Genomic DNA, 13,708 nt, shown 5'->3' with positions numbered 1-13,708 from the left:
TTTTGGTTTTGAAAAAATTGTAATCAGAAAAAGATTTTCAGTTCCAGGACAGAGTGGGAGCAGAGGCAAGACCAGAAAGCAAAATAAACTTCCCGTTACTGACATTTATTCAGTTTGTTGAAAACCTGAGTCAAATCTTTGCCCTACCAGACACAGACCATGAACAGACTTAGTTAAATGTGATCCTTTATCTGAGGACCTCCTTACTAGCTCTCTAGAGGACTCCAATCCATTCAGTATACATCTCCAGATTTTTAGACCCATCAGTCCCCAGGCTCATTTCTAGTATTTGGCTCTAAGCTCCAGCATGTTGATGGAGTCCCAGTTACAAGGCAAAAGATGTAAAGTTGTAAAGGCTTTCAAATCTCTCGTCTTAAGCATTCAGGGGCCTACTTAAATAAGACCACTATATCACCAGGAGGTTGCAGCAGTAATGTACTTCACACAGCATCTGAATTATAAAATCAAATCAGTTTTTCAGTCATGGAAGCAAGAGGGAAATTTGCTCCAGATGCAACCTTGCATAGATCCTAAATCCAAAGAAGAAAGGGCATACCAGAGACATATCAACATATCTGGCTGTGGATGCAATCACTGATATATATGAGCAGTACTCAGAGCAAACCATTTACACACTCTGAATTGTTACTTTTGTTCCAGCATCAGTGTCAATACGTTTTCAGATGGCAGCAAGATGAAGGGTTCTCCAGTCTTGGTGATACAAGGAAGATATGAGGTTCTTAGAGCACAGATGCAAAGATAGGCAATATGTGGATATTTATGTATTTAATTACGCATGAGCTTGCTGCGCGGTGCTTAGAAATTTATGCTTCCTCATGTGCTCTGGTGTTAGCGATGTTACTAACAGCTCTGGTCATCCAGGACTGCGTTTATGACTTCCCTGTGTGAACACTTCTTTTTTTTCAACAGTTCGGTAAATTGTAACATCAGTGTAAGCAGAGATGCTGTGCACAAAATCTATAAACTTCCCTAATGAGGAAGACAAGGACGGAAATTAAAGTTGCTTGGTAGCTCAGGAGGACTCAGTCTTAATGTCTGTGTCTGTAGTTCGTTTCAAATTACTGCAGTAGAATAACTTTTTTTCCATGTAGATTAAAGCAATGCAGTATGTAGGCACATGTTAACTATATTTAAATATAAAACTATTGCATGGGTTGAGACAACTTCACTTTGCATGAAAATAAAACTGGTTTTCAATTTTGAAAAAACAGAATAAACAGTTGACTCCTATAACTATTTTTTTTTTACTGTGGCTTCAAAACTGTATTTTGTGTTGCTGATATGGGAGTTTGTATTGTTTTCTACAATATAAAATTGCAGCTTAGAAAAAAAATTGTCAGTCAAGATAAATTCTGAGAACTTGATTTTCAGAAATAAAATAGCTACAAAAAGATACAAAAGATATTTCTGCAAACTAAATTGATTTACTTTAATTCATCTACTTAAATAATCTCAATAAATAAGCTAATAGGAAAACTGTTGCAATTCATTTTTATTCTCCCAATTATTGTCTGTTTGCATCTTACGTAATTTTTAATCTCAAACATTCCATATAAAGAAATAAAAGAGAAAAACGCTTGCCTGAAGATTTTGAAATGGCTTCTTGTTACCATAGAGTTCACTGTAATATGTGAAATCATCTATGCTTAGCTGAAAAACAAAGAGATTAGATTGGTAAGAAAGAATCATGTCATCTCATTTACACACAGATCTGCATTCAACACTGGTAAGATAAAAAGAATTAATGTTACATACCGTATCTTGAACAAACAAGACTAAATTTTTGGAATTCTGGGTAAAAAAAGGTTGCAGGAGTACAGCCAGCTCCTGTGTTGAGACAATGTGTCCTTCATGCAGAGTAGTATCTGGATTCCACTGTGATCTACAAAGAAAATTATTTTTCCTGTAAAACTTGTTGCCAGTGGTGATTCTCTTCTTTCATTCAACTATACAGAAGAAGACAGTGATATCATCTTTAGATTAAGATCAGGTTTACAGTTCAGTTTACTTTCATTCAAGAGGAGAAAGGATTTGTTCGTCTGTGTCCACAAGAAATTAACAGTGTTACAGCAGGAATGAAATTGGTCCAGTCTGCATTTATCTATTATTAGCTTTTCTTGTTTGTGTACGATAACACAGCCGTATCTTTTCAAAAATTAACTACTAAATTGAATGAATATGGTGAAAACCTTCACAGAGTATTCCCAGCTGGAATCTCAACTCCTGAAAAAGTTTCTAATGGTGTCAGACATCTTGGTGGCAGAGAGCAATAGAATTCAAGTCAGACCACAAGCTAGCATGATATACATTTTTTTTCCATAAACCTTTTTTTTAAAGTTAAAGTAGTTTTTAAATATTTTATAAAGAAATGTGGTCTCTCCTAAAGTTTTTAGTGTTGAATCAACCTTTCCGCAGAAGTAGCACAGAAAAAAACACCTTTTCAGAAGCATGAACTCTTCTGAACAGAATGGCAAAAGACTCTAAGAAAAACTTATAATTCTTTTGCCAATCTGTCAAGAGGAGTTGATAGAAAAGTAGACAATTTATTTAGTTTTATCACTAGAAAGTACAATTATGGGCAAAACTAAGTGTGGCATTATTCTTTTAAAACTTGACTGAGATTTTTGTAAAAGCAAGAGTAACTTATCATGCACCTTTAACAGTATGTTACACGGATCTATTTGGATGGAATTTATTACAAAAATTTTGGTCCTAAGTGGCATGTCTAAGATAATATTGTCATTCTGTAGATTGAAGAGCTTGAAGCTTAATCATCCATTTTCCACAAACACACATTGGCCACTAAGGCCTGAGAAATCAGGTATTCTAATCTATTTAAATGGTTGTAATTGCAAAGAATAGAACATACAAAATGATAGCACTAGCTGTTATATGACTGCAGTTTGGTGAAGCTGAGATGCTGATTAGATTTTCTAAAGCAAATTGCAAGAACAACCCTTTTCAGATGCAGCTTCTATGAATAAAAATGGTCTTTGCAATCTCCTAAGATGGAGACACAGCAGGGGTAATGAACAGGCAGGAAGTTAGAGTGATAGTATTTCCCAGACAAGCAAAACTTATATTTCACTTCCCAGTGAGACTTCCCAGTAATTCCAATGAAGATTGCGTGGAGTGAACCAAAAGTTTTCAACCACAGCTACAGCAGAGCTAAAAGTGCAATCATGCAATATTAGATCCCTAGCTCACTGTAGATTTTGGGTTAGAGCAAACAATACTTGTGGGAGACTCTCCCAGGACAAGGTACCAGAAATGTTAAAATTAAATTCTGGTAACCTTTAGCCTGTCACCTTTTCAAGCTTTGAAAGTAAACTCTGCTGTACAGGAAGGTAGTTCTTTTTCTTCTGTGACAGAAGTTGGCATTTGACATTTTCTTAATTGTAGTCAGCATCTTCACTTCCTTGTTCATTTGCGCTTGGAAATCAACATAATATTTATAAAGCCCAACAACTTAGAAATTACTACAGATCTTCCTCAACTTTTGAGGAAAGGCAAACTCTATGGTCTCAAAGATTTAAGTATTGTCTTTAAAAATAAGGAATTAAAAAAATAACCAACCAAAAAAAAGCCTCTCAAAGATTCAGAAACTTTTCAGGAATCAACTTTCATACTGGCTCTATGAATTTGCTATATTTTCATGGCCACATTAAAATGCTAATGATATTAAAGGAAAAGAAGACAGATTAAATTAAGAGACATTAAAGAATGGCTAGTGTGAAGGGAAATGATAATGAATATTTTGTTATGTTTATCAGCAAATCAGCTGATCAATCAAATCTATTTAATGCCAAATATGAGAAAGACTGTAGATTTCGAGAGCTTTTTTTTTAAAGCTGGAAATAAAAAATAACACATGAAACAGAACGAAGTTATTTATAGCAGCACAATGTCAAAAGTTTTTGTCTTGAACTCAGAAATGTCACACTTAAAGGTTTTAGAAATATAATGATCCCATTTTAAAACATGATTGCTTCCAAGTTATTGCCTGTGCCTTGAAGCAGCTCTTGCTGGCTTTCTAACCTGGCAAACCGCCCTTTGCAAAACTTTTTAGCTTCCAAGTAGTTAACTTTGATAACATCAGCATTAGAAAAATAAACCTACATCAGTTAGCTCATAATTCTACATGCATCCTACTGTTTCATTTTATTGTCTGTATGTTCTGTTGGAGTGCCTATATTTTGCAGTTTAGTCTGTCTAAATAAACAAAACAAAATAACTGTAGATTGAAACCCTGTAAGGACCAATAGAAGACGGCAGAACTCTCTGAACTCAGAGATTAAAATTATTCAATATTTTAATGTAGTGTTTGCATAGCAGCCACAGTTCCCATATTATGGTTACATTTATTTTGCTTCTCTTACTTAGTTTGCTGAGTATTGCATGTCTCAATATGTAAGATAACACGCTATGTGGAATGAGTTGGTAGTAAATGCAACAAAATTCTGTCCATGGTTCAGATGGGAAGTGTCTGTATGTTTTTCTAGGTATTTTGCTGTGAACTGCAAAGTAAAACAATAATATGTGACTGCTACAGGCAGCGCATGGTGGATAAGCTGAAGGTATGCTTCACTGAATGCAATGAAGTGGTCCAATCCTTTGAACTCTTCACCTTGAGCAGGGAGCAAAGGATCAGTTATGGATGGCGGAGATCTTTCAAAGCCCTTGGCCAGAAGTGTGTCAGGTAGAGGATGAAATAGGCAGTAAGCCAACACAAGCTTTGATTGCTACTACAAATTTTATGGCCAAAGATGCACAACCTCGTGCATCTGTATGCCAAGCATACTTAACCTCTCCACTGCAGAACTGTCATAATCAGCCATGGGAGCCTCATACTGATGAGGATCTCTGCTAACATATATGCTTTCTTTCTAGCTAAAAAGGAAGAAGCTTAAAGCTCAACTGCTCTCTTTTCCCTACAGGAGCCAGATGATGCAGTGAAGAAGAAAGGATGGACAGCTAAGCTTACTCTTGCTTCTCTCTCCCCACTAGCTGCTCTGGCATTATAACAAATCTAAGCATACGGATTATTGCAAAGTTGAGATAATATCTTCTCTAAATTGTGTTTTTTTCTAGCTATTTTAACAGTTCTGGGTATTTGGACAGTTATTTTTGATGGAAGTGAAGATTTCAAGATTTCTTGTATCTGGACCCATGGGAAAAATAGCCTCTTAGTTAAGAACTTTTACATCTTTCAGCTTGTGATCCTACATAATTGTTTTGTAGCTGGCTTCTGGAATCTCTCCCCAAAGTTATTTTTTCAGTTGTCTCTTTCAGTCAGTACCTGAATATCTTATAGCAAATAATATTTTCTCCTACACAGCAGAAGCAAACAGGGCCTTTAAATACAACTCCTAAACACTAAGTTCACATGTCATCATTAAGAGTAGCAGCAATAGAATGAAAACTGGTGACTATATGACAAAAAATTTAAAAAGCTACTCAAGCACTACAGCACAAAATATATCCATGGAATTTTATTTTAGCAGCGTTATAGCTAAAATAATTCTCGACTTTCGCTATACCACTTCTACATTCCATCTCTTTCTAGTGATTTTTCAGAAAACTTCTTACAGTTTTAGGAAACACTGCAACCGTATTATTGGTACTCAAAATACTTATAATCTGAATTTTCCATAAAATATCTTCCAATATAAGGAGAAAATAAATGAAGGTAGTGTTATATGATATATGATATATTAAGTATTCTTAAAACAGACACATGAGGGGGCAATTACAAAGGCTAATTTTAATCAGAGGCCTCTCTCTAGTCTGTGGTAAGAAAGGGAGATTCCTCTGAATATTGATTCAAAATAGCTAAATCAAGTTCCTGCTTGGAATCATGTGCAAGAGGAGCAAAGAGATCAAAGGATATTAGCTTAAGGCTTATTTAAGTCGAAGGCTAATTTTCCAGGCTAAAGTTATGTTGGAGAACGTTCCGATTGCTATTGCTCCTTTGTGAAAAGTGGGACATTACAGCCTATTGACTTATTCCCATCTCATCTTCCTCCTGAGTTCAATGAAGAAAGGTTGTTGTTTGGTGGAAAATGCTATTTTTTTCTCAAAGTATAGATCTACATTTTTATTTCTGGAGAAAAGAGGTATTTCATTTATTGATATCATTGTAAGGATATATATCGCACTTCTTTTATGCTTTGCACACGGTGCATGCCTGTCAAATACAGGTTTCCTCTATACCTGATACCTAACATTATCTTGAAATAACATGGTTTCAGCACAATAATGCATAAAATAGAGATTTCAACATGTTAAATTCTTCTAATATAGCCCTTCTAAGACACCACTTTACTAACACTGGCTAGTTTAAAAAAATGGCACAATTTATTATCTCTCAACTATTATATGCCATACACCAGTAATTAATCTGGATGCGGGGATGGAGTAGATTGATGAATTTCTACTTCTTTTGACCTATGAATCATATGTTTTATACTGGTGGACATACTCCCACAAAATGAATAGACATCTGTTGATAATCATTGAGCTTATTTAGTTACCCTTTCTAAAACCCTTAATATTAATTTCCAGATTTTATAAGCCTGGAGATAACACACTGACAACTTTGCATCATTATCAAAGTACCAAGTGTAAAGCATGGAGTAAAGGATTATGCAAACGGAAGTTCCTGTTTTTTTATTTTATTAAATAACATAATTCTCTTTGGCAGTTACTTCACTGGTTTTCACCAGAAGTAATTTCTCCCTCAGAAAACTGTAACTTTTAAAAAATACAAAGGTCATAGTAGGAGGAACACTCTTTCTGAAAAAAGTTCTAGTTATGCAAACATGAAACTGGTTTTATCAGTCCACTGTTCTGATTTTCTTGCTCTACTTTTGTATAAACCTGATCAATCCGCAGTAGAGCAAGTTGCAGACTGCACTCCGGCAGAAAGTTTGTGTTTATGACTACCCTGGATTAACTGATAAGGCTTTGCTTATGTTAACAACAGGTGTAATATTTATATAACCTAGGAACTAGGACAAAGGAAACATGATCTTTTCTTCTTGTTGTTACCATAGGGTAACTTCTATCACAAAAAACAACTCTCCCCCACATTTACTTGTTATTAAATACAGAGGTTTAGAAGTCTTTCAGTTTTGCATGTTATTTAAAAGTGAACACATTAAGCATTCTGAATGTAGAAAAATTCCTTGGTGTCGAAATATTTGTTTATTTCTTTCGGGGGTAAAAAAAAAAAAAAAAAGTCAGCTAATCTAACTTTGTCAAAATGGTACACTTGCAGATTCCAATGTGTTGTGGCTCCCCGTGGACCAGAGGTTCATTTTCTGAAAATACTTAAGAGATGAGAAGACTCAAAATGAGATGAGAAGAGTCAAAAATGGTATTAATTACCAATAAGGAATGAATACAATTTCCAGAATACATTTGAAAGAAAAACATTTAAAATCATGCACGTTTGTTTTCAAATGCAGTTTCTCCATGGCCTTGAAGATTAAAGCATGACATATGAAAGACCATAAAAGTACCACATTTCTATAGATGGCACTTTACTCGGAGAAGGATTTACTGAAGAGCTTATTCAGTCTAACTCTTAATGTTCCTAACATTTCCGAATAATTCTATTCTTGTCTTAAAACTGCTGCATTGAGAAGCAACTGCAAATTTACACAAGATCTTAAAAAGATCAAAAAGCATCAAGATTTAGTTCTCAGACTTCAACCTTAATAATCTTCCTTAAAGACTAAACATTTATACAAGGATAAATCAGTTTAGTCTAATTCTTTTCTTAATGAGAGATGGATAATCCATAATGTTTTGAACATGCTGAAGAATGGATTAAAAGTTTCAAGAAAGGTATACTGAATCCAGCCCAACTGCCTAAAAGGACAATCGTCTCCCAAGAAACCACTGCTTTGATTCCCTTTCTACTTTACAGAAGAGCAGATCATAAGTAACATTTTGGGAGTTAATGAAGTAATAAAGGTACAAAAGAATCAAGCCTCATGAATCCAGGCCTGACAAGAGTTGACAATGACCAGAGGAGTTAGGAAACAGAACTACCCCCTGTCCAGGATCACCCAAACAGTCATGCGAACAAGGGGACCTGGCAGGAATCCTCACCCTTCTATTTATTCATACAGCCAAAGTGCGGGATGACTTATGCTGCAAGGCTGTTCATGATACAGGAAAGCATTTTATGCTTATGAAGTCACCTGGCTGGATTATAACAATTCCAAATACTGCTAATGTTAAGGACTATTTATACTACAGAAATTAACAGATAGCCAGTTGAGATCAGGCAACCTGTTGAACTAAGTATAATACATAAGCACTTCCAGAGCTATGAGATAAACTCTCCACTAGAGGTTTTACATTTTAGGCAATTTAGATAAACCAGGTTAAGAATGTGGAGGCAAAAATAAGGGAGAGATTTGAGTGATTTACACAAGGCAAAGGACACATGGCAAACCTGAGGTACAGCAAGTCTGTTACCTTCTCATCCAGAGCAGGATCATTTTGCCTTTAGCCCTTCCAATCACTTCTGTGACCCTATAAGTCTTTTAGGAGCCTTTTCTTTCAAATCTCTGACACAGATTTACCATGGTAAAAACTTGAGTAAAACCTGCTAGACAAAATCTGCAGAAATTACCTTGTGAACAAGCATTGCATAGTCTGCTTACATTTTTACATATCCAGTATTCCACCTGGAGATTCTGCTTTGTCCAAGCTGCTGTCTTCATATAAATCCCAAATAATTATATAAATCCTTAAATTTTATCTGAATAAAACTTTGAGCTGGAAAAAGAGGTCTATGTTTGCTGAAACCAGTCTTGCTCTTTCAAGACAGGTTCAAAGTCCTATTTCATAAGTACACTTTGGTTCTATGTACTCTGATTTTCAGGTATCTCTTTGGATCTTCAAAATTCTGCAGCCCCTCAGTCATTTCTAACAACTGATGTTATTCACTCAGAAATGTATTCTATTAAAACATTCCCTACTTTAAAACATTCCCTACCAACATTAAAGTGAAAAAATCAAAATTTTGGAGTTAGGAAATGCAAGGATTAAAGTTGCCCACACAGTTTTTGGTCAGCTCTTTTTTTTTTTTTTTTTTTTTTTTTTTTTTTTACCTTATGTTATAGCATTTAAATTATGACATTACTAATGGTGGTGGAGCTCAAGGTTGCCTAAGGGTGAAGGGTGAATAAAGTGTATCTACTTCAGATTTGAGGAATATGGGTTTTATTTACTTCTCACAGCTCAGATTAGAACACTAAATTTATAAGCAAATTAGATAAACTCAACAGTCAGGTTGTGTTGCCCAGATATGAGAGATGAGTTTATCAATTTTTTATTTACTACAACTGATTATATTCAATATATTTTATGTATACACACACACACACACACACACACACACACACAGAGAGAGAGAAGTTTTATACAGAGATACTTTTTTTTTATCAGATTTCTTACCTCCAAGTTGACCAAACCAGCATAGGTGCATGCTCCACTGACAGAGTCATTTTGAATAGCACAGTCATGGGCCACAACAGCTGGACTAATGCAGCAGAGTAGAATTGTGTCATGATACCAGTCAAGTTAGTATATAACTGGCTAGCTGCAAAGAAAAGTCTGAGCGTATGTTGAAACAAGCTGCATTTTCCACTTCAATTGATGTGATCTGGATCCAGCCAGCCTACTGGGTGAGGTTGCTCTATAACAACAGTGTGAATTTTCAAAACATGGAATTCCTTAATTCCAAGTTTACAACTATAAATATTTTTAATAACTTTCAGTTGCATAGTTTAAGTGGCCCTTAAAACTGTCTGCAGTGTAAGCACAGATACTTCTCTGAAAAAATAATATTCTAGTACATGGGATATTTGTGAAGTTCAAATACCTGTTCTGTTTTCTAACACTTTGATAACTATCGACTTGCTCAGCTTAACAATGGAATTTCCAGAAAAGTTTTCTGATTTGTACAAAATACTTTCTGCATAACTTCCCCTGCTATATATTATCATGTTCCTCAACTTAGCTCTTTAGTATGTATTGACAGCTGATATTATCCATTTGGTGGGTTTGAAATATACGCTAAGTCTATTCATTGCAGCTTCCAGCAAGAAGGAAGAGAGTGAGAAAACGGTAAGTTTGAAATGTATTCACCAAAATATGGAACTGTTCAACTATCTTTCACATGGAGAGGTATCGATAAATCAAAAATATCGTAAGTCGTAAGCAAATTAGAATCACTTCAGAACCTGACATGTCTTCAGAACTTCATGAGTCTCATGCAAGATCAAAATAGTCATACAGAATTTCTTCATATCAGGAAATAAATTCCTGTGGTATATATGTTTTTATCCCTGTCAAGCTCTGAGCTGCTTCCATAGCATGTGACTACACTATGTCATGTTTGTCACCAGGCATGGAAGCTTCTTTATAATCAGAACAAGATATAAGGTCAATACATAAAAGAAATTGATAGCTATTTTATAACAAGTTGTGATAAGTAGGAAATAAGGAAGCACGATAAACACTCTCAGAAAATATGTAAAGGAAGAACAGGATGCATACTCACTTCTGAATCTGAGCACAAGTAACTTGATTCATGAAGTTCTTTTGTCTTAATTCACAGTATATTGTTATACCTCTGTTGTCTAATATAAGACAATTATTTCATCATTCCTGATTGAAATCAGTTTTCTGAGCCCTAGTAAATATAATAAATTTGAGGAAAGTAATAAAGTCAACCCCCGACATGAGTCTTTTCTTCTTGCTGTTACCACTATGTAACACTAAAGTCAACACTTCAATTGAACTTTCCCTCTTCTCAGAAATGTTTTAAAAACATTCATCCACCTCTCTTTTCTCAAGCGACTGTGTTTTGGTTTAAGGGAACATACAGATTAAACCACAATCTAGAGCATAAGGGACAGAGGGTAGAACTGGAATGATCTAATGAGCATTAATTGGAATAAATTAGTCAGTGCAAGCAAAGTTGTTTATCAGTTCTAGAAATGGTCTGACTTCTCTATGGTCATATTCCAGAAAATGAGAGATCTAGTTTCTCACATAACCATCCAGAATACTCTTGACAGATTTTGCATGCACCTTCTGTCCATAAAGTGTGCTCTAACCCTTCCCATCTACTGCTTATAATTACTCTTCATAAAAAAAGAAAAATTTGTGAGGAAATTATTGAGAAGATGCAGCCAGGCTATTTACAGTGGTGCATGGTAAGAGGATGAGAGACAACAGACTACATTGGGAGAAAGGAGCTCATAGTTTATCATTCTTGGAGCTGGTGTTTGGAGTCCTGTAGTCCCTTCTGATTCTATGAATTCCAAACAAACAAACAAAAAAAAAAAAAAAAAAAAAAAGATGACAAGTGTAGAGGTAGGCTATTACCTACATGATCCTTGCTTTCCTGCTTGCCAGTCAGCCCATACATTTCTTCAAAAATCTTTTCATTACTTTGGTAGAAGCCCAGTCTTAGCAGTCACTCTTACCTTAAGGCTCAAATCATGGGAAACATATAAAGTCAACTGGATTGTCCTTGTGTTTGAAGTTCTGGATGTACTGAACTAAAATCAAGGAGCTGAATTCCATTGAAGACAACAAAAAGTCTTCCATTGAAATTAGCATGGATAGTTCGATACCATAACTATGGTTCACAAACTATTGAGGAATCCAATACAATTCCTGGGTGTTTGCTGCTAAATATATGTTTCTTTCTGGTTTTAGAGGCCACTGCTTTTTCCTAGACAGTTATATTTCTTGGAGCTAGAGATTTTGCCCTGGGTCAAAGTAGTGTCTAGAATCGAAGTTTCAAGCAGTCAACAAAACTCTGCAATTTTCTGTAGGAGTTTATTGAATGTATAATACTTTTTATATAATGTAATACTTTTCTCTGTAACTATAACCAAACATAAACATAACTAAATATTTTTAAAGAGAAAACTGACTTCTGCTGCAATGACACAAGCTCTTCAAGAAATTAACAAGTTCCAAACAATCTGTATTGTGTATTTCAATAATGACCTTGATTAACAATAATTTCAAGGTCTTAGATTCAATAATTACATGCTGGCAGTTCCATTATGACCAACAGGATCAGCCAAAAAGGTACATTTATTCTTTTGCACAATTTTTTGTAAGGTAAGGCAACTACATTTGGAAGGGCATATCAATTCTGCTGTTCTGTAGCAATTTAGAGTTTGAGGGTTTTTTGGCTTCATAGGCTTAAAAACAGCAAAATGGACTAAAAATACATTGTATTAATTTTCTAATGAAAAAAAATTGACACAAAATTAGCTACATTCCTTTAGCAGGAGTATTTATACTGCAGACAAAATCATCCAAGCAACACAGGCATATGCAGAAAGATAGTCACTGCACTAAAAATTATTTGGAATTTAAAAAGCCCATCAACAATATTTTACTTTTTAAATAATGAAGTTATGAAACATGAAATGCAGTTATATTGACTGGTCAGGATCAAACTATTTTATCCTCAGAAGTTTATTTTTATCTATGTAAATGATTCAGGCAAAAAAGAACATTTCTTTAAAATCACTAATCAATAATGCAGTCAACTATCTTATGAGTTATGCTTTTGTACCAGTAGGAATAGGCTTAGCTATTAAAAATTCATTAGTATTAGTCAGATCACCACTCTTATGCAAAAATGATGCCATCGTTGGAATCTGAGCAAAGTATTTTTTTGCTCGGATATGCTTATGATTTATTCTGTGAATAAATGCTGCTTCATAAGCCTGAAAGAAAAAAAATACAAATTACATTAAATACAATTAAAATAGCTAGCAATCTATATGCTGCTTTATATTTTACAGTATAAATAGTGACCATTTAATGAATTATGCTATGTAATATATTCATAAAAAATACATAAGAAAATTAAATATTTAGCAGCTCTATACTGCTACCTTATGGTGCAGTTCTAGACACTACTGACTACTCCTTGTGAAGTATTAACCACCTTTAAAAAATAAAAAAAATCCAGCAGTTTTTACTCGTTCAAGATAAGACTCATTTGCATCTCTTCATATAAGATCATTTTTACTTACCTTTGAAAATTAAAAAGACAAGACTTAAATGATAGTATTTGTAAGGTGATGAATATAGGAAATTTTCTTGATAATAATTGAGTGATTATTTACAAATTATCACAGCAGCAAGCATTTTTCAGCATTTCAGTTTGTCTGTGCTTTCCACAGTGATGTAATTTCCTAAATTTCTAGTTATCATTAGTAACTCAGACTACCTTATAAATAAACAGAATATTTAGTTGAAAAAACTCTTTGTTATCTCTATTGCCATCATTATTAGTAAGAATCTCTATTATAGAAAGCCATTCAGAGGCCATTTTTTAAAAAAATGTCAAAGAATGAAAGGCAATGATCCAACTTACAACATTGCATAGACATGACATTTTGTCTCATTTTTTGCTTATTTGATATTTGTTTCTTAGAACTAAGTATTGGCCATTACCAGTGAAGGGAGATAACTCCTTGCTATATGTGGCCTATTCTTTTGTAGAAAGAAGTAAATGGAAATAACTTAGGGCTTTCAAGTAGGCTTGCATAGCTTGTTGCTTTTCTGGCCTTACATCTCCACTGAAGTATGCTAAAAGTACTGAGGCAGGACGTGCAGACATCTTTTG

The 13,708-nt window shown here is 34.5% G+C and overlaps 2 protein-coding genes across 4 annotated transcripts in view; both read right to left on the bottom strand.

Annotated features, from left to right (window-relative positions):
• LOC134154982 (V-type proton ATPase subunit S1-like) overlaps nucleotides 1-9,608 on the bottom strand; it is a 48,843-nt gene extending 39,235 nt beyond the window's left edge. Inside the window, exons 1-3 of the mRNA XM_062601674.1 lie at nucleotides 9,496-9,608; nucleotides 1,777-1,903; nucleotides 1,603-1,671 (exon numbers count right to left, since the gene is read on the bottom strand). Of these exons, the coding sequence (XP_062457658.1) occupies nucleotides 1,603-1,671; nucleotides 1,777-1,903; nucleotides 9,496-9,608 (309 nt within the window). The remainder of the gene's footprint in view (nucleotides 1-1,602; nucleotides 1,672-1,776; nucleotides 1,904-9,495) is intronic.
• A 2,358-nt stretch (nucleotides 9,609-11,966) lies between these two features.
• Nucleotides 11,967-13,708, bottom strand: part of IQUB (IQ motif and ubiquitin domain containing) — a 28,183-nt gene continuing 26,441 nt past the window's right edge. For all 3 annotated transcript variants that reach the window (XM_062601645.1, XM_062601654.1, XM_062601662.1), the window contains one exon: nucleotides 11,967-12,800. In XM_062601645.1, coding sequence (XP_062457629.1) covers nucleotides 12,633-12,800 — 168 coding nt within the window. In that variant the 3' untranslated portion in view covers nucleotides 11,967-12,632. The remainder of the gene's footprint in view (nucleotides 12,801-13,708) is intronic.

The sequence above is a fragment of the Rhea pennata genome, chromosome 1 (assembly GCF_028389875.1).
Source record: "Rhea pennata isolate bPtePen1 chromosome 1, bPtePen1.pri, whole genome shotgun sequence".
NCBI lineage: Eukaryota > Metazoa > Chordata > Aves > Rheiformes > Rheidae > Rhea > Rhea pennata.
The sequence above is the reverse complement of the archived record's forward strand: the minus strand, read 5'-3'. Positions and strand labels throughout refer to the sequence as shown.